Source organism: Mus caroli, unplaced genomic scaffold (genome assembly GCF_978045245.1).
Source record: "Mus caroli unplaced genomic scaffold, Mus_caroli_1 scaffold_7, whole genome shotgun sequence".
Taxonomy (NCBI): domain Eukaryota; kingdom Metazoa; phylum Chordata; class Mammalia; order Rodentia; family Muridae; genus Mus; species Mus caroli.
In genome coordinates, this window is record NW_028227262.1 from 106,248,946 (window position 1) to 106,272,927 (window position 23,982).

A 23,982-nucleotide genomic window follows, 5' to 3' on the forward strand; every position below is an offset into this window, starting at 1 on the left:
AAAGATACTTCATTATAAGTCTCAACCGTATGGGATGCTACTTCATTTGTATAATCCAGGAATTTGAAGCAACCTAGATACCCCTCAACAGGATAGTGCATTAGAAAAATATGGTACATTTACACAATGGATTTTTTTTTAAATCTTTCTCGTCAGTTCTTATTTTGATCTCAGTCAGTGGTGCAGTAGATGGCTCTGCCTTGCATGGAGAGGCTTCACTTAAATACATCTCAGAATCTCAGGGTATCTTCCATCATGCCACATGGACCATTCTTTTCTTTCAGTTGTCTACTTCCTCCTCTTCCAGTCTTTCTTCACCTTCATCTGCCTGCTTATGTCTTGCTCTTCTGAATCTCTTTTGTGTTAGTCCCTCTTCTTCTTTTGCTCCACAGCTTCTTTCTTGACTTTCTGACCCAGCCTGCATGCTTGTAGAGCTTCTTTCAGTGGTGCTATGAACCATTGGAACTCCATCTCTTCCATGGCTGACAGCACACCACTGATATACTGAGTCTTGTACTTTCCTTTCATTGCGGAGCTTTGGCCACAGGATGTGGCATACAGAATGAAGACACTGGTGGCAAAGGAGATGGTGCTTAGTTCCTCCTTGGAGATTTTGACCCTGTCTGGGAGTGCCTCCTTGATGATCCTGGTAATGATGGCCTTGGGCAGATTAGGTCTTTGTTCCCCTCCACTACTGCTACTGTTGGGTACGGACCCTTCTTCTCAGGTCTCCTCTTCAGATAGTTCTGGTGTCTCTTCACAAAGGAATATTACTCAGCTGATAAAAAATATGAATTCAGGAAATTTACAGGTAAAGGGATGGAACTAGAAGGAAATCTTCCTAAGTGAGATAACCACTTAGAAGACCCAGAAAGACAAATGTTACCAAATTATATTGATATTCTCTAAGAGCTTATCATATTTGGCAGGTGCTGAGGGCTAAATGGAAGGGCTGTAGTTTCATTATTAGTACACAAGATACAATGCATACCTACTTTTGTAGGGAAGATAAAAACAATGCTTATTTATTTCTATTTCTGTTCTTATCCCCACCAGGACACACAGCTAGTAAACACAGTCAGCATGTTATATTCAAGGTGTAGAGAAACTGTATATGCTGGCTAAGGATACATAGGACAGATCTGGGAAGAACAAGGAGGGGCTAGAATGTTCCAGAGGTTTTTGGAGAAGTTTATTCCGTAATAGAATATCTTCTAGGCCAAAACCACCCATGTAGGTTAGCTGTTAAAAATTCTCTCTAGTTTTCACTCTGGAAGGTGATGGTTGCTGAAGTCAAAGACCATTCTTTTCAGGAAGGATGGTAGCCTCTGCAAGGTGTCTCCCCTTATAGTTACATTTCCCCCTGACAAAGATGTAGATATCTGCTGCTAAATATATTCTCATGTTTCAGTTTTATTTATTTTTATTTTGGGCATGAGAGAGATAGAAAATCTATATCTAAGTTAGAAAAACTATATCTTACTCAGTAAGATTCATAAACTATTGTGTTTAACACACAGTGGTTCTAGTCTTCTGGGGTCACCAGGGAAACCTGAGGGAAACTCTGAAATTCACATGAGGTTTGAAGAATATATTTATCTCTGTATTCTAAACAAGAAACAAGAATCCAAAATAGTCTTAAAAATATCAAAAGCATAGCATGTAGAAAGTAGTTAATAGGTTCTTTTCTGCTGGGGCAGACTCCTAATTGTTGTGCTCCCTATAAGGCACCATATACCTACCCATCCTAGAGGACCTGCTGCACATAGAGCAGTTGGTAAGAACGCCCTCCCCTCCCTCTCCTGAATCCCAGAGTTGCTTCTGGGAGCCTGGTGGACTTGGGACCACCCATCACCTACCAAACCCCTGCCCTCCCAAATACTACTCCCCTTCTGTCCCTTCCAACCCTCCTGCCTGGTCTTCTCTCCTGGGGCAGACTCCTAGTTTGTCTGCTTCCGTGAAGACACCATATCCAAACTCATCCTAGAGGACCTGCTGCACTCAGAGCAGTTGGACAACAGTTTGACTGCTCCACTGAAGACCCAACAGTCTGAAGACCTCCCAGGAGATCTACTGCAGCCAGGGCAACAGATCAGCAGCTTCTTTGCCCCTGTGAAGAGCCCCCAGTTGTAAGGCTCCATAGGTTATCTGATACAGCCAGGGGCCTCAGGGACCTGAAACAATCCAGGGACAAAAGAGGCAGACTCCAGACAGTCACTCAGACCAACAAACACCAGGGATATCCAGATGGTGAAAGGCAAGCACAAGACCTTAAGCAACAGAGGCCAAAATATGTGGGCATCACCAGAAACCATTTTTCCCACCACAGCAAGCCCTGAACACACCAACATACCTGAAAATCATAAATCTGTTCTAAAATCCTATCTTGTGAATATAATAGAGTCCTTTAAGGAGAATATCAATAACTCACTGAAAGAAATACAGGAAAACACAGACAAGCAGGTGAAGGAATTGGATAAAGTGATCCAAGACCTAAAAGTGGAAGTAGAAACAATAAAGAAAACACAAATGGAGGCAAACCTGGAAATGGAAATCCTAGAAAAGAGATCAGGAATTCCAGATGTAAGTCCAACAGAATACAAGAGATAGAAGAGAGAATCTCAGGTGTAGAAGATACCATAGAAGATATTGACACAACTGTCAATGAAAATTCAAAGCATAAAAAACTCCTAATGCAAAGCACCCAGGAAATTCAGGACACAATGAAAAGACTAAGTCTTAGAATAATCAGAATAGAGGAGAATGAAGATTCCCAGCTCAAGGGCCTGAAAATGTCTTCAACAAAATTACAGAATAAAACTTCCCCAATCCAAAGAAATAGATAGCCATCAAGGTACAAGAAGCCTATAGAACACCAAATAAATGGGAACAGAAAAGAAAACTCTCTCCTCACATAACAATCAAAGCACTAAATGCACAGAATAAAGAAAGAATATTAAAAGCTGCAAGGGAAAAGGGCCAAGTACCATACAAACGTAGACCTATCAGAATTGCATCAGACTTCTCAACAGAGACTACGAATGCCAGAAGAGCCTGGTCAGAGGTCATGCAGACTATGAGAGAACATAAATGCCAGCCCAGGCTACTATACCCAGCAAAATTCTCAATCAACATAGATGGAGAAACCAAAATATTCCAGGACAAAACCATAATCAAACAGAATCTGTCTACTAATCCAGACCTACAGGGGATCCTAGAAGGAAAACCAGAACACAGGGAAGATACCTACACCAAAGAAAGGAGAAGATATTAAGCATCTCACAACAAAGTGAAAAGCAGAGAACCACAAGCACATAAAGCCACCTACAGAAACAAACATATCAGGAACCAACAGTCATCTCTGTTCAATATCTCTCAATATTAATGGACTCAACTCACCTATAAAAAGATATAAACTAACAGACTGGATATGCTAACAATATCCAGCATTTTGATTCATACAAGAAGCAGACTTCAATAAACAGACAGATACTACCTCAGAGTAAAAGAATGGAAAAAGGTTTTCCAAGCAAATGGTCCCAGAAAAAAAAATCAGGAGGTGCCTTCCTAATATCCAATAAAATAGACTTTCAAACCAAAAGTTATCAAATGTGATGAAAAAGAACACTTCATATTCATCAAGGTAAAATTTACTAAAATGAACTCTCAATTCTGAACATCCATGCCCCAAATGCAAGAGCACCCATATTCATTTACGAAAATATACTAAAGCTCAAAACTCACATTGAATCCTACACAATAATAGTGGGAGATTTCAACACCCACTCTCACTAATGGACAGGTCATTGAAACAGAAACTAAAAAGAGACACAGTGAAACTAAGAGAAGCTATGAACCAAATGGGTTCAATAGGTATCTACAGAACATTTCACCCCCAAACAAAAGAATACACCTTGTTTTCAGCAGCTCATGGTACCTTCTCCAAAACTGACCACAAAAAAACAGGCAACAGACAGACATTGTATACCATGCATCCTATCATACCACCATGGCCTAATGCTGGTCTTCAATAACATTAAAAACTTCAGAAAGCCCACATACACTTGGAATCTGAACAACTCTTTACTGAATCATAACTCAATCAGGGAAGAAATAAAGAAATTAAAGACTTCCTAGAATATAGTGAAAATGTTGACACATCATGCTGAAGCTCATGGGACACAATGAAAGCAGTGCTAAGAGGAAAGTTCGCAGCACTAAGTGTCCCAGTAAAGAAACTGGAGAGATCTTATACTAACAACTTAACAGCTCACTCATATTCTTTTTGTTCTGAGAACTCTAGAACAAAAAGAAGCAAACTCACCCAAGAAGAGTAGAAGGCAAGAAATAGTAAAATTCTGGGTCAAAATGAACCAAATAGAAACAAAGAAAACAATACAAAGAATAAGCAAAACCAAAAGCTGGTTCTTTTAGAGAATCAACAAGATAGATAAACCCCTAGCCAAACTAACTAAAGGACTGAGAGGCAGTATCCAAATTAACAAAAACAGAAATGAAAAGGGAGACATAACATAAACGGAGGAAATTCAAAATACTATTAGATCGTACTAATAGTACTATAAAAGCTTGTACTCAACAAAACTGGAAAATCTAGATGAAATGGATGGTTTTCTTGACCGATGCCACATACCAAAGTTAAATTAAGAGAAGGTAAACTATCTTTGTTTTTAATTATTATTTTATTTTATTAAATAGTTTATTTAATTTCAAAGGTCTCTCTCCTGGTCTCCCTCTGAAACTCTCCTCCCCTTATCCCCTTCCCTTCCTCCTGTTCACCAACACACCCACTCCTGCTTCCTGGTCCTGGCATTCCCCAATACTGGGGCATAGAACCTTCACAGGTCCAAGGGCCTCTCTTCCCATTGATGACCAACTAGGCCATCCTCTGCTGCATATGTAGCTGGAGCCAGGAGTCCCACCATGTGTACTTTTTGGTTGGTGGTTTAGTCCCTGGGAGCTCTGGGAGTACTGCTTAGTTCATATTGTTGTTCCTCCTATGGAGCTGTAAACCCCTTCAACTCCTTGGGTTCTTTCTCTAGCTCCTTCATTGGGGATCCTGTGCTCAGTCCAATGGATGGCTGTGAGCATCTCCTTCTGTATTTGTCTGGCACTGGCAGAGACTCTCAGGGGACAGATGTATCAGGCTCCTTCCAGCAAGCATTTATTGGCATCCACAATAGTGTCTGGGTTTGGTGATAGTATATGGGATGGATACCCTGGTAGGGGAGTTTCTGGCTAGTTATTTCTTCAGTCTCTTCTCCCTACTTTGTCTCTGTAACTCCTTCCATGGGTATTTTGTTCTCCCTTCTAGGAAGGATTGAAGTATCCACTTCGGTCTTCCTTCTAGTTGAGTTTCATGTGGTTTGTGCATTGTATCTTGAGTATTCCTGAGCTTCTGGGCTAATATCCACTTATTAGTGAGTGCATATCATGTGTGTTCTTTTTGATTGGGTTACCTCACTCAGGATGATATCCTCCAGATCCATCATCTATTTGCCTAAGAATCTTATAAATTCATTTTTTTAATAGATGAGTAGTACTCCATTGTGTAAATGTACCACATTTTCTGTATATATATTCCTGTGTGGAGGGACATCTGAGTTCTTTCCAGGTTCTGGTTATTATAAATAAGGCTGCTATGAACATAGTGGAGCATGTGTCCTCATTACAAGTTGTAACATCTTCTGGGGCTATGCCCAGGAGAGGAATTGCTGTATCTTCAGGTTGTACTATGTCTAATTTTCTGGGGGAACTGCCAGACTGATTTCCAGAGTAGTTGTTCCATCTTGCAATCCCACCAGCAATGGAGGAGTGTTCCTCTTTCTCCACATCCTTGCCAGCATCTACTGTCACCTGAGTTTTTGATCTTAGCCATTCTGATTGGTGTGAGGTAGAATCTTAGGGTTGTTTTGATTTGCATTTCCTTGATGACTAAGGATGTTGAACATTTTTTCAGGTGCTTCTGAGCCATTCAGTGTTCCTCAATTGAGAGTTCTTTATTTAGTTCTGTACCACATTTTTCTAATAGGGTTATTTGTTTCTCTGTAGTCTAACTTTCTGAGTTCTTTGTGTATTTTGGATATAAGCACTCTATCAAGTTTAGTATTGGTAAAGTTCTTTTCCCAATCTGTTGGTTGCTATTTTTATCTTATTGACAGTGTTCTTTGCCTTACAGAAGCTTTGCAATTTTATGAGGTCCCATTTGCCAATTCTTGATCTCAGAGCATAAGCTATTGGTGTTCTGTTCAGGAACTTTTTTCCTGTGCCCATGTACCCAAGGATCTTTGCCACTTTCTCTTTTATTAGTTTCAGTGCATCTGGTTTTGTGTGGAGTTTCTTGATCCACTTGGACTTGAGCTTTGTGCAAGGAGATAAGAGTGGATCAATTTGCATTCTTCTACATGCTAGCCTCCAGTTGAGCCAGTACCATGCGTTGAAAATGCTGTCATTTTTTTTTTCCTGGATGGTTTTAGATCCTTTGTCAGAGATCAAGTGGCCTTAGGTGTGTGGGTTCATATCTGGGTCTTTAATTCTCTTCCTCTGATCTAGCCTGTCACTGTTCCAATATAGAGAAGTTTTTATCACAATTGCTCTGTAGTACAGCTTGAGGTTGGGAATAGTGATTCCACCACAAGTTCTTTTATTGTTCAGACTAGTTTTTGCTATCCTAGGTTTTTGGTTATTCCAGATGAATTTTCAAATTGCCCTTTCTAACTCTGTGAAGAATTGAGTTGGAATTTTGATGGGGATTGCACTGAATCTGTAGATTGCTTTCAGCAAGATAGCCATTTTTACTATATTAATCCTGCCAAGCTATGAGCATGGGAGATCTTTCTATCTTCTGAGATCTTCTTCTATTATTTTCTTCATAGACTTGAAGTTCTTTTTTTTTTTTTTTTGAAGTTCTTATCAAACAGATCTTTTACTTGCTTAGAGTAACACCAAGTTTTTTATATTATTTGTGACTATTTTGAAGAATGTTGTTTCCCTAATTTCTTTCTCAGCCTGTTTATCCTTTGTGTAGAGAAAGGCCACCGATCTGTTTGAGTTCATTTTACATCCAGCTACTTCACTGAAGATGTTTATCAGGTTTAGGAGAACTCTGGTTGAAATTTTGGGGTCACTTATGTATACTATCATATCATCTGGCAAATAGTGATATTTTGACTTCTCCCTTTCCAACTTGTAATTCTTTGATCTCCTTTTGTTGTCTAATTGCTCTGGCTAGGACGTCAAGTACTATTGAATTGGTAGGGAGAGAGTGGGCAGCCTTGCCTAGTCCCTGATTTTGGTGGGATTGTTTCAAGTTTCTCTCCATTTAGTTTGATGTTGGCTACTAGTTTATTGTATATTGCTTTTCTTATGATTTGGTATGGGCCTTGAATTCCTGATCTTTCCAAGACTTTTATCATGAATGGATATTGGATTTTGTCAAATGTGTTCTCAGCATCTAGTGAGATGATCATGTGGTTTTTGTCTTTGAGTTTGTTTACATAGTGGACTAAGTATGTGAATTTCTGTATATTGAACCATCCCTGCATCCCTGAGATGAAGCCTCCGTGATCATGATGGATGATCATTTTGATGTATTTTTGGATTCAGTTTGCAAGCATTTTATTGAGTATTTTTACATCAATATTCATAAGGGAAATTGGTCTGAAGTTCTCTTTGGTGGGTCTTTGTGTAGTTTAGGCTTTCTAGTAACTGTGGATTCATAGAACAAATTGGGTAGAGTACCTTCTGTTTCTATTTTGTGGAATAGTTTGAGGAGTATTGGAATTAGGTTCTCTTTGATGGTCTGATAGAACTATACAGTAAACCCATCAGGTACTGAGGTTGTTTTTGGTTGACAGACTATTGATGACTGTTTCTATTTCTTTAGGGGATATGGGACTGTTTAGATTATTAATCTGATCCCGATTTAACTTTGGTACCTGTTATATGTCTAGAAATTTGTCCATTTCATCCAGGTTTTCCAGTTGTGTTCAGTATAGGCTTTTGTAGTATGATCTGTGGTTTTTTGGATTTTTTCAGATTTTGTTGTTATGTCTCCCTGTTCATGTCCAATTTTGTTAATTAGGATACTCTTCCTGTGCTCTCTAGTGAGTCTGGCTAAGGGTTTATCTATCTTGTTGATTTTCTCAAAGAACCAGCTCCTGGTTTGGTTGATTCTTTCTATAGTTCTATTTGTTTTTATTTGGTTGATTTCAGTCCTGAGTTTGATTCCATCTACTCCTCTTGGGTGAATTTGTTTCTTTTTGTTCTGGATCTGTCAGGTGTGCTGTCAAGCTGCTCACTTATGGTCTCTTCAGATTCTTTTTGGAGGCACTCAGAGCTCTGAGTATTCCTCTTAGGACTACTTTCATTGTGTCCCATAAGTTAGGGTATGTTGTGGCTTCCTTCTTATTAAACTCTAAAAAGTCTTTAATTTCTTTCTTATTTCTTTCTTTACCAAGTTATCATTGAGTAGAAAGTTGTTCAGCTTCCACATGTATGTGGGCTTTGTATTATTTATGTTGTTATTGAAGATCAACCTTATTCCATGGTGATCTGATAGGATGCATGGGATTATTTCAATATTTTTGCATCTGCTGAGGGCTGTTTTTTGACCAATTATATGGTCAGTTGTGGAAAAGGTACCATGAGGTGCTGAGAAAAAGGTATATCCTATTGTTTTAGGATAAAATGTTCTATAGCTATCAGTCAAATCCATTTGTTTCATAACTTCTTTTAGTTTTACTTTGTCTCTGTTTAGTTTCTTATTCCAGGATCTGTCCATTGATGAGAGTGTGGTGTTGAAATCTCTCACTATTGTCGTGAATGTTGCGATGTGTGCTTTGAGCTTCACTAAGTTTCTTTAATCAATGTAGATGCCCTTGCATTTGGAGCATAGATGTTTAGATTTGAGAGTTCATCTTGGTGGACTCTACCTTTGTTGAATATGTAGTGTCCCTCCTTATCTTTTTTGATAACTTTAGGTTGAAAGAAATTTTTTTCAATATTAGAATGGATACTACAGCTTGTTTCTTGTGGCTATTTGTTTGGAAAATTTCCTGCCCGTCCAGAGAATGTCCCACCTTGCGATCCAAGCCATGAACAACCACCAAACCCAGACAAGTGCTTGGTGACAGGAACCTGATATAGCTGTCTCCTGAGAGGCTCAGCCAGTGCCTGACTAATACAGATGTGTAGGCTCACAATCATTCATTAGATAGAGCATAGGATCCCCCAATGAAGGAGCTGGAGAAAGTACTCAAGGAGCTGAAGGTGTTTGCAGCCCAATAGTTGGAACTAACCAGTACACCCAGAGCTCCTGGGGACTAAACCACCAACCAAAGACACTCATGGCTCCAGCTTCATATGTATCAGAGGATGGCCTAGTTGGTCCTCAATGGGAGGAGAGGGCCTTGGTCCTGTGATGGTTCTATGTCTCAGTATATTGAATGCAATGGCCAGGAAGCAGGAGTGGTTGGGCTGGGGGGGGGGGGAGGAAGGTGGAGGGGATAGGTTTTTAAAGGTGAAATTAGGAAAGGGGATAATACTTGAAATGTAAATAAAGATAATAACTAATAAGAAAGAAAGAAATTTAATTATCACAACCAAAATTTATTGAGAATGGAAAGCAAATGAGCCTTTTCTGTGGTCTGACATGGCATCATGACTGTCAGATCCTGTATTAACCCATGCTAATTCATGTTTTTCTTCTATTTTCCCCTTGAACTACAGTGTTTCCTCTACTACATTTAACAATGTTTCCTATACCATGGTCTATGGGCTATCTAGTCAACAAGAGATTGAATGCTTGCCCATTCCTTTCAGAACATATACTTTTGCAGGCTTCCCAGGTGACCTGAAGGCACAAAGTGTCTCTCAGTTTGAAACATTGGACTCTACAGTCCCTAGCAAAGAGTATACAAGAGTCCTACACATCAGTGTTGGAGTCTCCATTCCACATGCCAGAGATACTGTGGGGCCACTGTCATATGGGTAATTTACTTCAACCACAAAGTGTTATGCCTATCATTTTCAGTAATTATAGCCTCTGATATTGCACTCTCTTGCAGGAGATTGGAGAATCCACACCACCACATGTCCACCTCTGGAGCAGAAACACAATAACAGCATCTTGCAGCTATATTTCTATCAAGGAATAAACAGTTTTTTCCCAATAGTTGTGAAGTTGCTCTGCATCACTCTAAGTAAGATGCAATTAACCACAATATTCACTTTAGAAGAAACGTTTGCAAGAACTATGTAAATTTAGATGTGGAAATATGTAACATTCAAGACAGTGTTTAGGTGCTGCTGTGTTTAAATTGAATGGAAGCCATCAATCTTTCATGTGGTATTTGTTCTGCAATTATCACCTGGCTGATTATAACAGTTTTCAACATGCAATAAAAATATGAGTACTCTGGGCTTGGTTGTGGACTGCATTTCCCAAAGATTCTATGAATATCCATTTTCACTCAGAGGTGACTCACCACTCAACTTTCTCCTCATACTCTCTTTCTGCTGTCTGCTCACTGCTCCTGTGCTCTGCCAGTGCTTCGTGTATTACTGGATTTCTTAGTTTTAGCACATCATTATTTTCACATTTTTTATAGAGTCAAAATACTATTACTAGCTAATGAAGATCTTTTTAGTTTTGAACAAAGAAATAGGACTGGTCAGGGGTATCTTAATTCTTAGATACTGGATGAACATAAGTCTCTGTGTTCAGTGTGAATCATCTTCATTTTTCATTTACCATGTCCACGTTCCTCTGTAAGTCCAGTGCTTAAAAAAACCCCAACTTTGTGCATAGGAGTCATCATTCAGTGAAAACATCCCCTGAAGTGAGACCTCCTTTTCTTTTTTTTTTTAATATCTTATATTAACTTTTTAAAAAAATTTTTAATATTTTTTATTACATATTTTCCTCAATTATATTTCCAATGCCATCCCAAAAGTCCCCCATAGCGCCCCCCACTTCCCTACCCACCCATTCCCATTCTTTTGGCCCTGGCATTCCCCTATATTGGGGCATATAAAGTTTGCAAGTCCAATGGGCCTCTCTTTCCAGTGATGGCCAACTAGGCCATCTTTTGATACATATGCAGCTAGAGACAAGAGCTCCGGGGTACTGGTTAGTTCATCATGTTGTTCCAACTATAGGGTTGCAGATCCCTTTAGCTCCTTGGGTACTTTCTCTAGCTTCTCCATTGGGAGCCCTGTGATCCATCCAATAGCTGACTGTGAGCATCCACTCCTGTGTTTGCTAGGCCCCGGCATCTTCTCACAAGAGACAGCTATATTTGGGTCCTTTCAGCAAAATCTTGCTAGTGTATGCAATGGTGTCAGCGTTTAGAAGCTGATTATGGGATGGATCCCTGGATATGGCAGTCTCTAGATGGTCCATCCTTTCATCACAGCTCCAAACTTTGTCTCTGTAACTCCTTCCATGGGTGTTTTGTTCCCAATTCCAAGAAGGGGCACAGTGTCCACACCTTGGTCTTCATTCTTCTTGAGTTTCATACGTTTAGCAAATTGTATCTTATATCTTGGGTATCCTAAGTTTTGGGCTAATATCCATTTATCAGTGAATACATATTGTGTGAGTTCCTTTGTGATTGTGTTACCTCACTCAAGATGATGCCCTCCAGGTCCATCCATTTGGCTAGGAATTTCATAAATTCATTCTTTTTAATAGCTGAGTAGTACTCCATTGTGTAAATGTACCATAATTTCTGTATCCATTCCTCTGTTGAGGGACATCTGGGTTCTTTCCAGCTTCTGGCTATTATAAATAGGGCTGCTATGAACATAGTGGAGCATGTGTCCTTTTTACCGGTTGGGACATTTTCTGGATATATGCCCAGGAGAGGTATTGCTGGATCCTCCGGTAGTACTATGTCCAATTTTCTGAGGAACCGCCAGACTGATTTCCAGAGTGGTTGTACAAGCTTGCAATCCCACCAACAATGGAGGAGTGTTCCTCTTTCTCCACATCCTCGCCAGCATCTGCTGTCACCTGAATTTTTGATCTTAGCCATTCTGACTGGTGTGAGGTGGAATCTCAGGGTTGTTTTGATTTGCATTTCCCTGATGATTAAGGATGTTGAACATTTTTTCAGGTGCCATTCTCTGCCATTCGGTATTCCTCAGGTGAGAATTCTTTATTCAGTTCTGAGCCCCATTTTTTAATGGCGTTATTTGACTTTCTGGAGTCCACCTTCTTGAGTTCTTTATATATATTGGATATTAGTCCCTTATCTGATTTAGGATAGGTAAAGATCCTTTCCCAATCTGTTGGTGGTTTTTTTGTCTTATTGATGGTGTCTTTTGCCTTGCAGAAGCTTTGCAGTTTCATGAGGTCCCACTTGTCAATTCTCGATCTTACAGCACAAGCCATTGCTGTTCTATTCAAGAATTTTTTCCCCTGTGCCCATATCTTCAAGGCTTTTCCCCACTTTCTCCTCTATAAGTTTCAGTGTCTCTGGTTTTATGTGAAGTTCCTTGATCCACTTAGACTTGACCTTAGTACAAGGAGATAGGAATGGATTGATTCGCATTCTTCTACATGTTAACAACCAGTTGTGCCAGCACCATTTGTTGAAAATGCTGTCTTTCTTCCACTGGATGGTTTTAGCTCCCTTGTCGAAGATCAAGTGACCATAGGTGTGTGGGTTCATTTCTGGGTCTTCAATTCTATTCCATTGGTCTATTTGTCTGTCACCATACCAGTACCATGCAGTTTTTATCACAATTGTTCTGTAGTAAAGCTTTAGGTCCGGCATGGTGATTCCACCAGAGGTTCTTTTATCCTTGAGAAGAGTTTTTGCTATCCTAGGTTTTTTGTTATTCCAGATGAAATTGCAGATTGCCCTTTCTAATTCGTTGAAGAATTGAGTTGGAATTTTGATGGGGATTGCCTTGAATCTGTAGATTGCTTTTGGCAAGATAGCCATTTTTACAATGTTGATCCTGCCAATCCATGAGCATGGGAGATCTTTCCATCTTCTAAGATCTTCTGTAATTTCTTTCTTCAGAGATTTGAAGTTTTTATTATACAGATCTTTCACTTCCTTAGTTAGAGTCACGCCAAGATATTTTATATTATTTGTGACTATTGAGAAAGGTGTTGTTTCCCTAATTTCTTTCTCAGCCTGTTTATTCTTTGTGTAGAGAAAGGCCATTGATTTGTTTGAGTTAATTTTATATCCAGCTACTTCACCGAAGCTGTTTATCAGGTTTAGGAGTTCCCTGGTGGAATTTTTAGGGAGACCTCCTTTGCTATCAGGCCTTATAGAACCAGTTCAGCTCATCATCATCCAGACTAAACCACAAAGATACTGTCCTTCACTTTGCATGTCCTTCATTAGGATATCTATTCAGTTTATTTAAATCAATGATACTATTATAGCACTATGAGATCATGATACTATATTATCGTTAAGATAAGGGGACTTTGGAGATAAATTGTATGAGGTAGTCAAAAATTTACTGCTTTCTAGAGTATTCATTTCCAAGAAAGACCAATAATAGGATAGTATTCATTTTTCATGATGATTATTCAGAATGATCCATAAGTAGTTCTATCAATATGTAGTAAAGGTCACTTCTTAAGTAATTAAATAAGATGGCTGCTTATTATGTGTCCATGTCTCCATTTATACACAGTAATTATTATCTGTTAATGTCAAAGTGAAGAACACACATTCTTTTGAACAAGACTGATTTTCACCATCATGGTGGCATTGAGCAATTCTTTAATCATGAGAATCTATTCTATCTGTACTCAGGTCAAAAAATATATGATAGCTCATCATTCCAGATCTTTCTGAAGGATATTCATACAGCCAAAATATCTGATGCTCATTTTAAGTTCATTTAAGGGAACAATGCTCTATTATCCTCATTCACTACCTACAAAAATAACCAGGTAACACCCTTAAGTTGTAAAAGATGCTAAAGCATCTTCAATGTCCACATTTATTTGCTTGTTTCACTGCTTGATTTCTTTTGAGACATGCATGGATTTCTAGGAAACTCTGTTCTGGAACTCTTTATGAAACCCATATTGGCCTTGAAATCATACAGATTCTCCAGCTTCTGCCTTCCAGGTTATAAGATTAAATGCTCTCTGTGGGGTTTTAATATTGTCCTCCCTTCTTATTCTTAATCCTCTTATTTTAAATCTGTTCCTTAACTCAGTCCAACACATTAACTCCACAACATGTCAGTGATTTCCATTTGAAGTAATACATGCTGTACATAATGTCTAGAAATCTCCAAATAATTCCTGGACTGGTCAAGTGTAGTTGCTGGAACTGTCAGGTCTATGATGGAATGCAGAGCATATGTTTTTGGATATGGCTTGTTCCATCTTATGCTTTTTGTCAGTTGATTTAAGAAACTGATGAACATACTCAACTAATAAGACCCAGAGAATGATTAAAATATTATTTAATTTTACAGAGAATTAGTTCAACTAGAAAGAAAAAATTACACCAGACACAATTTTATCTCCTAGGTAGCTAAGGAATATGACATAAATCCTGCAGGTTATAAATAAATAAATCCTGAAATTTTGATCCTATGTAATTAGACATTATAAAACAAGACAGTGAATACTCCTGGATGTCAAGTAATTGAAGATTAGAATTAGAGGAAACTACCAAGATTTGTGGTCTGAACACCACACCAACCAGGAGTGACTTTCTTTGCACAGTGACCTCTTGAGGGCGCCCTTCACCTCAGCATTCCTCAGACTGTAGATCAGGGGATTCAGCATGGGGTTGAAAAAACTGTAAAACAGGAAAAGAACCTTCTGCTGCTCCTCTGGGTGCTGGGACTTGGGGGCCATGTACATGACAATGGCACTGCCAAAGAAGAGCCCTACCACACAGAGGTGGGAGGAACAGGTGGAAAAGGCCTTTCTGCGTCCCTCCCCTGACTGGATCCTCAGGATTGCCACCAGGATGCTTGTGTAGGAGACTAGTACAAAGCATAGGGGACCCACTAATATGAACACACAAGCTGCAAAGATAATGACTTGATTGAGTGTTGTGTCAGCACAGGCCAGCTTGAGGACAGACAGGATTTCACAGAAGAAATGATTGATTTCATGAGGCCCACAGAAGGGCAGCCGTAGGATAAGAAGTAAATGGACCAGAGCCAAGAGGAAGCTAAATATCCAGGAAACAGCAGCCAGAATGGTACACACTCTCCAGTTCATGATGACAGTGTAGTGTAGCGGGTGGCAGATAGCTACATACCGGTCATAGGACATCACAACAAGGAGCACACATTCAGTGTGGGCAAAAGCCAAAAAGAGAAATGTCTGTGTCATGCATCCAGCAAAGGTGATAGGCCTGGTCTCATCCAAGAGGTTTATGAGTGTCTGAGGCACTGTGTTGCAGGCATAGGCCATATCGACAACGGCCAGGTGGGACAGGAAGAAGTACATGGGAGTGTGGAGTCTGGAGTCCAGGCAGATCATTGCAAGGATAGTCCCATTACCCAGTATGGTAAAAGTATAGAAGAGAGAGAAAAGAAGAAAAAGAACTAGGTGAATCCTCGGGCCAAGACAGAATCCCAGCAGGACGAACTCTGTGACCATGGTCTGATTTTCCTCCATTTCACTATGAAAGAGGATGCAGAGAACTGAGACTCAATTCTTGTAAAATATGGTTTTAAAACTTATCTCAGATTTTAGCAACATGAGAAAAATATTAGTAAACATCAGTAGGATGTATTTAATCATTAATAAGTTAATAACATATTATTAAAAAGTTGTGCACAAATTATAGTTTTAACTGACACCCAACTTTTTAAAAGAGTATTATGTTCCCAGTGCTTAAATACTTAGAATAACTGACACAGGAGCTATTATGAACTCTAGTAAACCCTATACATAAAACAATTGTGAAACATTGTTTGTTTCAGAGTTTTATGCATGCGAGGATATAAAGAGTTACAAGGTCTCTGATTCAAACATCACAGCAACATGGAATGAACACAAATCAAGTAGTGAAAAGACGTTTAAGTCTGGAATAATACCAGGATAGAAAAAAAATGATAGAATTTACATTTTTTATTTTAAGTGTCTAATTCATAACTAAAATCTAGAGGGTGCTTACAAAGATTTACTCAAAGAAAATTGTAAAACAACTTTTTTATGATTGGGTTGTCTGCTCAGCAAGTGGACATTTGATGGGTAAGAAAATTCAGGGCCTTTGTGGAACACAAGGCAACATATAGATGTATGCATAGAATTTGAAACATTGTTAGTGATGAGGAAGGAGGTGGTGGAAATTATTTCTATAGACAACGATACATGGTGTTGTATGCCTTCATATTTGTTTGTGTATATCCATCCAGAATATGTATCATTACCTTGAAACTCAGACAATAACCACTGTATAGTTATTTTCTGAATAGTCAAGTGGGATATTCACAGAATTATTAATACATTCTAGGAAAATGGGATAATATTTTGTTTCACCAAATGTATTGCCATCTAGACTCAGTGCATGGGAGTTTCTATGAACACTCAAAGATTTCTAAGGGTACTTGATGAGTGCCCTTATGAATACTCTTGCAGGCAAATTTCCCATATACTGTTTATTTAAACACCTTTCTATGTTTCTCTGAATAATATTTGCATGAAATAAAAATAAGGAAGAAGTGGGCTGGTTTTGTTGTTAGTCTATTTCCTCATATTTGTAATACACACTATATTTGAAATCCAAAGCATAAGGATTTGCAATTTAAAGTAGAAAAAATTTGGCTGATCTTGGCATCAATAATTATACATGTTTCAACTTTTCCCTAAATAGCAAGAGGAATGACATTGCTTTGGAACAATCTTTAGTTTAATTAACATCAGTACCAAGGGAGATGTTAAAGAGGGTTTCCCAAGAAAACTGGCATGACAGACAGAATTTCATTCTGAGAAAGACTCTCATAAAAGTCACATGCAACTGATGAGAATAACAAGGTAGATATTGAAATAAGACTACATCAGCAAACAGGACTGGAGAATTCAAAGAGGACCATTTGAAAGCTTGATGTTTTGTGTATTCTCCTAGATGTGTGGAAGGTGGATTTAAATGACTCAAGAATTCATGTGTAGTCAGTTTCATGAGATATTGTGTGGAGACACAGTGTAAAATGAAGACAGGAGATGTGTTTCAAGTGTATAATTTGGACAAGGAAGGCAGTATTTGGCAGTGAATAGGAAATGACATCTGGGGAAGGGACAAGGGAACCAGTTGGAAGAAAGATCCTAGCCACCTGATGGATGTCTGTAGTCCATATGGATGGCTTTGAATGTTTGTTATTAACATGAGTGAAAATGATCTCTGACTAGCTCTTCTTACTCTTATTTCAGGTTCCTCAGCAACTGGCAGGGTATAACTTCTTTTCTTGAGCAGATATCTCTGTAGAGATGGAATTAGCAAAATTCTTTGCAAACATTAGAGTAACATTTTAAACTACAAATAAATAAGATTTCGATAATAAGTCTTGTTCCTTGTTCTCTTGTGACTTGGCATGGCATGATACTCTTGTGAAGGAAATTTTCAGTTTGGTCTATTATCCAGGACCAGACTATGTGAATGGGGCATAAAGTTAAATTTTACAAGTGATGCATAGAAAAAAACATTAGGTTGTAAAGTTTTTCATAGCAAAAAAGAAATACAGTTAACATATTTGATACATTAGAAACCACTTAATAGAGTTGCTTATTGTTTATTATAAAGCTTGGGAGCAGGTTTGCTTGTTTTCTAAATCTGGCAACTGATATATATTTATTAAATGGCAAATAAATGAATGAATGTTAACAAATGAATAAACTACTAGCTATGGTTGTCTCAAGATGTCTTGTTTCTTTTACAATAAAATTTCTCCTAATTATCCTAAGTTCAGGTCTCCCACAGGAAATGAGTCCTTCAATACAGAAAAAAAGTCATTGCTGTGATTCATACTAAACTAAAATCTTTAAGATTGGATAAGATAACTTAAAGGGTTCACAAAATGTTAAGCACTTGAATTTAGTATATATTAATCTTTATAATCCTTTTCATTTGATTTCAATGAAATGTATCTAAAGTTAATTAAAACAATTAATTAGAAAACAAACATTACATTTCCAGGAGCCACAGGGACTTCACTTTGAAGCACGTTCCAGTTACAAGTGTAAATTATAGAATTATTATGATGACATACATTATTCTGTGTACATATGACTTCAGAAATTAAAAGTTTTCCAACTGGTATGGCTAAGAAATGATCTAGTTACTCTAAAGCACTAAGATAAGGAAGGCATTTCTTTATAGATAAACAAATTATCGTCACTTGCAATGAATCATATTTTAAAAAGTAAATCTCAAGTTTGATGAACTATCCATTTCTTTTCTATGATAGCAGGAATGGGCAAAGCAACATTCATACAGCCACCCCATTGTTCCTCTGTTGCTTATCTCAACTGCTTACTTAAAACTACCAGGGAAGAAGCCATTACTTTTCTTTCTTCCATATTGATGACAGAGACATAGCCAAATTATCATATGAGGATAACTTGAATTGATGATGTAAATGATTTTTTCTATGCCAGGAAGAACTGGAGGTCAGTCTTATTGGATCATATCTTCACTAATCTTTGAATGCTAGTTAATCATCTGGTTCATGCACTGCGTGTACCCAGCACTGTAGTAGGATACAACAGACTGAGGAGTGTAATGATATAAGGACCTTGTTGTAATCATGTGTTTCAGAGCTAAGAGAAGACATAAAAGAATAAATATTAAACATAAAAATTTACTAAACAGAAGATTTAAATAATTATTGAGAATCTCATTCTTTTTGCCTCTTCCTACACCCACTTACACCTCAGTTCCCTCCCCTCACCAAAACTCATCCTCTAGATTCCAGAAAATATAACATGCATACCTACTTATTTACTATATTCTAGGTACCTGGATATGTCTTGAAAATTATATGACATATAGAGATCGGATAAACATAAAATGTATTTGGCTTTTACAGTCCAATGCAATAAACAAATGTATTTTTAACAGGACTGACAGGAATTAAATGGAACCTTTAGGAAACAATCAGTATGTGTTAATTTCAGTGAAAGGAAACATCACCCTGTAACAAATTCTACTATAATTTTTGTTAAGTAGAAAAGTTATTCTACACATTTCCTGTAAAGCCATGATATGGAAATTATTATTTGCAGAGAATATGAATAAGCATGTATAATTAGCATTCATAGAGGCAATCTATTTCTCATTATTATATAGAAATAAAGAGTAGCAATAACAGAAGAAGACTTAAGCAAAGACAAGATGCTTCAACTGTCTGGGAAGAATATGTGTTGTACTAAATTTAACATTGTTACTCGTGTTGACTCACACATTAACATCCAAGAACATCAGAAAAAGAAGCAGCTGGAGGCTGGTACAGGGTGCTATTCCTGCAGAATTTCTGGGAAACTGTAGAACACTCAGGTTTGCTCCTGCTTGAAACGCAGCAGAACCCACAGGAAAGGAAATTTTATTCTCTGAGGGCTCAGCTTAGTTGGCAGCTTTTGAGTCTCCTTGGAGGAGCGGGGCCAGGAGACATCATGCATAACTACCTCTGTGGGAAGCAAACACAAGAAATTATCACTTTCTATTGCTGCTGCCATCCCCATCAGGACAAGCAGTTAAGAATCATAGATAAAGAGACAACTCTGAAACATCGCCCATCAGAATCCATGAATAGTGATTGATATTTTTTAATGTCATAATTCCTGTTCCATTATCTTCATTCTAAGATGCTTCTGGGGAAGTTGTCAAGAAGTAGAAATGATGAGTGAACTTTTGGAATCTGCTCTGAAGCTCAGCCTCTCCTGGATGGAATCTGGAGAAATGAGTAGAAATGAGAAGTTAGGGCCCTAAAAACTTATGAAGGAAAGTCACAATCCAAATTGCAGATAGTGTGGGGGCAGCATAAGAAGGAACAAAGAGGATTGGGGGTTCAAGGAGAGGCCATGGTATCCCAGAATCGCCCTTTGAGACCAATCGTTAGCAGTGCCTTTTAGGGTAGGAACCACCAATGTAGATCACTGATTAGAAAAAAGTTCTCTTACAACCAGGTGGTGTTGGTGCATCCCTTTAACTACAGGATGTGTGAAGCAGAGCCAGGAGGATCTCTAAGTTTTAGAGCAGTTTGGTCTAGAGGGTGAGTTCCAGGAGAGCCGATGCTATACAGTGATTCATAACTTCCTGGGAAGACTAGAGTCTCTACAATGTGGCTTCCATCATGAGTTGCTATCTAAAACCATCCTCACTTTTATTTCTATATCTTTTGATATTAGACATCGGGTAGAGAGAGAACAGTCCCATTGAAGCCATTCCAAAATTTACAAAATCAATGAATTCATTATGTTGTAATCCTGGATATTTGTAATTAGAGCATAAACAAACGAGAGAAGCTTTGTGTTCCTACATTTGAGGACATGTTCACATCTACCAAAAATATGTACGTGTGGTAAAAATATTCATTTTGGTTTGTTTTCCAAGACAGGATTCCCCGTGTAGCCCTGGTTCTCTTGGAACTCATTATGTAGACCAGGCTGACCTTGAACTCAGAGCTCTGCCTGTCTCTGCCTCCTGAGTGCTGGAATTAAAGGCATGCGCCACCACTGCCTGAATTAAAAGAAACACAGTTTTAAAAAGAAGCCGAAACCCTGATTCTTTTATGAAGAACATTGTGTGTCAGATACACTCTATACAACTTTCATCTCCTTTGTGCCCATATAAACTACAATTCATGTAAGGAAAACTTTGAAAATTATAAATCTTAGAGCATGAAAATTTGGAAATCAGTATGGAAGTCCCTTAGGAAGTAGAAAATAGATCTACTTCAATATTCAGCTATTGCATTCCTGGAGACAGAGCCAAAAGATACTTCATTATAAGTCTCAACCATATGGACTGCTACTTTATTCATATAATCCAGGAATTTGAAGCAACCTATATAGCCCTCAACAGGATAGTGCATTAGGAAAATATGGTATTTTACACAATGAATTTTTTTTTTATCTTTCTGGTCAGTTTTTATTTTGATCTCGGTCAGTGGTGCAGAAGATGGCTCTGCCTTGCAGGGAGAGGCTTCACTTAAATACATCTCATGATCTCAGGGTCCCTTCTATGGTGCCACAGTCTGACCATTCTTTTCTTTCAGTTGTCTACTTCCTCCTCTTCCAGTCTTTCTTCATCTTCATCTGCCTCCACTCTGCTTTTGTCTTGCTCTTCTGAATCTCTTTTGTCTTCGTCCCTCTTCTTCTTTTGCTCCGCAGCTTCCTTCTTGCCTTTCTGCTCCCGCCTGTGTGCTTCTAGAGCTTCTCTCAATGGTGTTAGGAATCACTGGAACTTCATCTCTTCCATGGCTGACAGCACACCACTGACACTCAGAGTCTTGTGCTTTCCTTTCATTGCGGATCTTTGGCCACAGGATGTGGCATACAGAACGAAGACACTGGTGGCAAAGGAGATGGCGCTTAGGTCCTCCTTGGAGATTTTGACCCTATCTGGGAGTGTCTCCTTGATGATCCTGGTAATGATGGCCTTGGGCAAATTTATGTCCTTGTGCCTCTCTGCCATTACAGCCTGCTGGGTCCTGGGACCTATGTCTCAGGTTTCCTCTTCAGACAGTTCTGTTGTCTCTACACAACGGAATATTACTCAGCCATTTAAAAAAATGAATTCAGGAAATTTACAGGTAAAGGGATGGAACTAGAAAGAAATCTTTCTAAGTTAGTTAACCACTTAGAAGAGCCAAAAAAACAAATGTTGCCAGAATATATTTACTTGTATGTGGATGTTAGCTGTTCTATGTATAAATGTGTCAATCCAATGACTCCTAATGACATTCTGCTGTACTCGTCGATCACTACCTTGCTCAGAAATCCTCAGAGAAGCTTCCTCCCACCATTGATGTGAACCAGTACAGAGACACACAGGCAGATGTTATGCAGAAAGCGAGAGATCCTGATACACCCAGATCCACCAAACCTCTCCCCTCAGGGCTCCTGGAACCCTGTGAAAGTTTAGATTGAAAGAGTATAAGAGCCAGATGGGATGGAGGACACCAAGAAACCAAGGCCTTTTTAAGCACACAGGAGAGAAACACTTGTGAACTCAGAGGCTGTTGCATGCACAGGTTCTGCAACAGATGGGGTCCTAGAGTTCAAAGGAGAAGCATCTAACCCAGAAGCTGTCTCCAACTTACAAAGACTTGCAAATTAAAATTTAGGTTTCTCCAAGGGAGTCTCACTGTGGAAATAAATTATTTCTATGGGTAAACCATATGCCCAGCTGTAGATACCAACACATGATGAATGCAATGCAATAGTTAGAGGTTCCTTGTCTCATAATATCGTGTTAAGGCTTTTTCGTTTTGAATTTTTGTCTTTTTATTATTTATTTATTCATTTGTATTTGCTTTTGTTTCTGTTTTTTTTCTCCTGTCTTTTAACCATTCAGATTCTTATGGCTTCTAGTTTTATATTTTAATGGGATTCCTGATGGTGTGAATGAGTGTTTCTTGCTGACTATATCAGTTTCTTGTGCCTTTTCTTGGCCTCTTCTGCTTGCTTGCTTGTTTTGTTCTATTCTGATATGTCAGTTTTTATCTTATTTTATTTTATTTTATTATTATCTCTTAGAAGCCTGTATGACTTCTAATGAAACACAGAAAGGGGGTGGATCCAGATGAGAGTGGAGATGTGGAGAAACTAGGAGACATAGAAGGAGAGGAAACTGTAATCATAATATAGTACATAAAAATCTATTTTAAATAAATTAAAAGTAAAAATCATTATTTATACATATATATCTGTCTGTCTGTCTGCCTGCCTGTCTGTCTGCCTGCCTGTCTGTCTGTCTGTCTGTCTGTCTGTCTGTCAGGAGAGAGTTATTTTGCCCAGAAAAACAAAAAGGTTTGAAGCAAAGCAAGGCAAATTAAAAATTTCATAATTCTAACAGTTTCAAGAAATGAAAAACTTCAACTACTTCTTTTCCAGTATACAAGCAGGTATACTGGAAGTCTCATACTCACATAGCAACCATGCAACCCTTCTTGCTCAGCTTTCTTTTTACTGTTGGCCCCCTAGCCAGGTGCCATTGTGCTCTGTGAATTTTCCTAAGAAGAAAAGAACAATGTTGCGCTACAGGGCATCTAAGTCTACCTTAGAGAACCAATGAATTATTGGGGTTGCTTACATGAATCAAGGTAAGGGTTACTCACAGGCACATAGGCTATTCAAATGCAACTACATTGCTAAAAGCCAACATCAACATGGGTGAAAACTCATGTTGTTTCCCTAAGTTCTCTGTATAACTTACTGGAAGCTTGGGTCTTTGAAATGTATCCATAGCAATTGTTACTACCTAGAAAATCTTAGGAGAGAGCCTGTGAATCTCCTAAGTCTCTGGAATTTCCTGAAACTTGTGAGTTCTATGTACTTCCTGAGTATTTTAGTTTCATTTACTTTCTGAGCCTCTCTCTAGAAGGAAACATTTCAATTCTGAGAAAGTAGCTACCTACACACATCTTGATGGTGTTGACTATCTGGAGAGAGAAAAGGAGAAACATAAATAATACAAAGCCAACAGCGCAGTCAGCATTAATTTAAGTAAAAATATTTATATTATTTGACAACACTGATTATTTGATTTCCATGGACATTTAAAATTTTCATGTATAAAGTACATCTAGAAGTTAACCTACTATTTAATTGAAAGGAGCAATACTCATAAAACTGTAATATAAAATATTAACTTATAATAGAAAACATATAGAGAATGTGTAACAGCTGCTCAAAATAAATTGTTGAGAATAAATAGAATAAATTATTGTTTTTTGAAATATTTTTGAGAATTTCATCAACACATTTTGACAATATTCTTCCCTTTCTTAACTGCT

At 38.3% G+C, this 23,982-nt stretch overlaps 1 protein-coding gene and 1 pseudogene across 1 annotated transcript; both read right to left on the reverse strand.

Moving 5' to 3' along the window:
* Positions 1 to 363: 363 nt before the first annotated feature.
* LOC110296596 (uncharacterized) lies at positions 364 to 21,659 on the reverse strand (annotated as a pseudogene).
* Positions 14,678 to 15,643, reverse strand: LOC110296729 (olfactory receptor 2A1/2A42-like). Its single transcript, XM_021165480.2, has one exon. It carries the CDS (start codon positions 15,641 to 15,643, stop codon positions 14,678 to 14,680), a length of 966 nt encoding a protein of 321 aa, XP_021021139.1.
* Positions 21,660 to 23,982: the final 2,323 nt, after the last annotated feature.

Excerpts from the sequence above, each read along its gene's own strand:
- LOC110296729 (XM_021165480.2), bottom strand. The coding sequence starts at position 15,643 with ATGGAGGAAAATCAGACCATGGTCACAGAGTTCGTCCTGCTGGGATTC.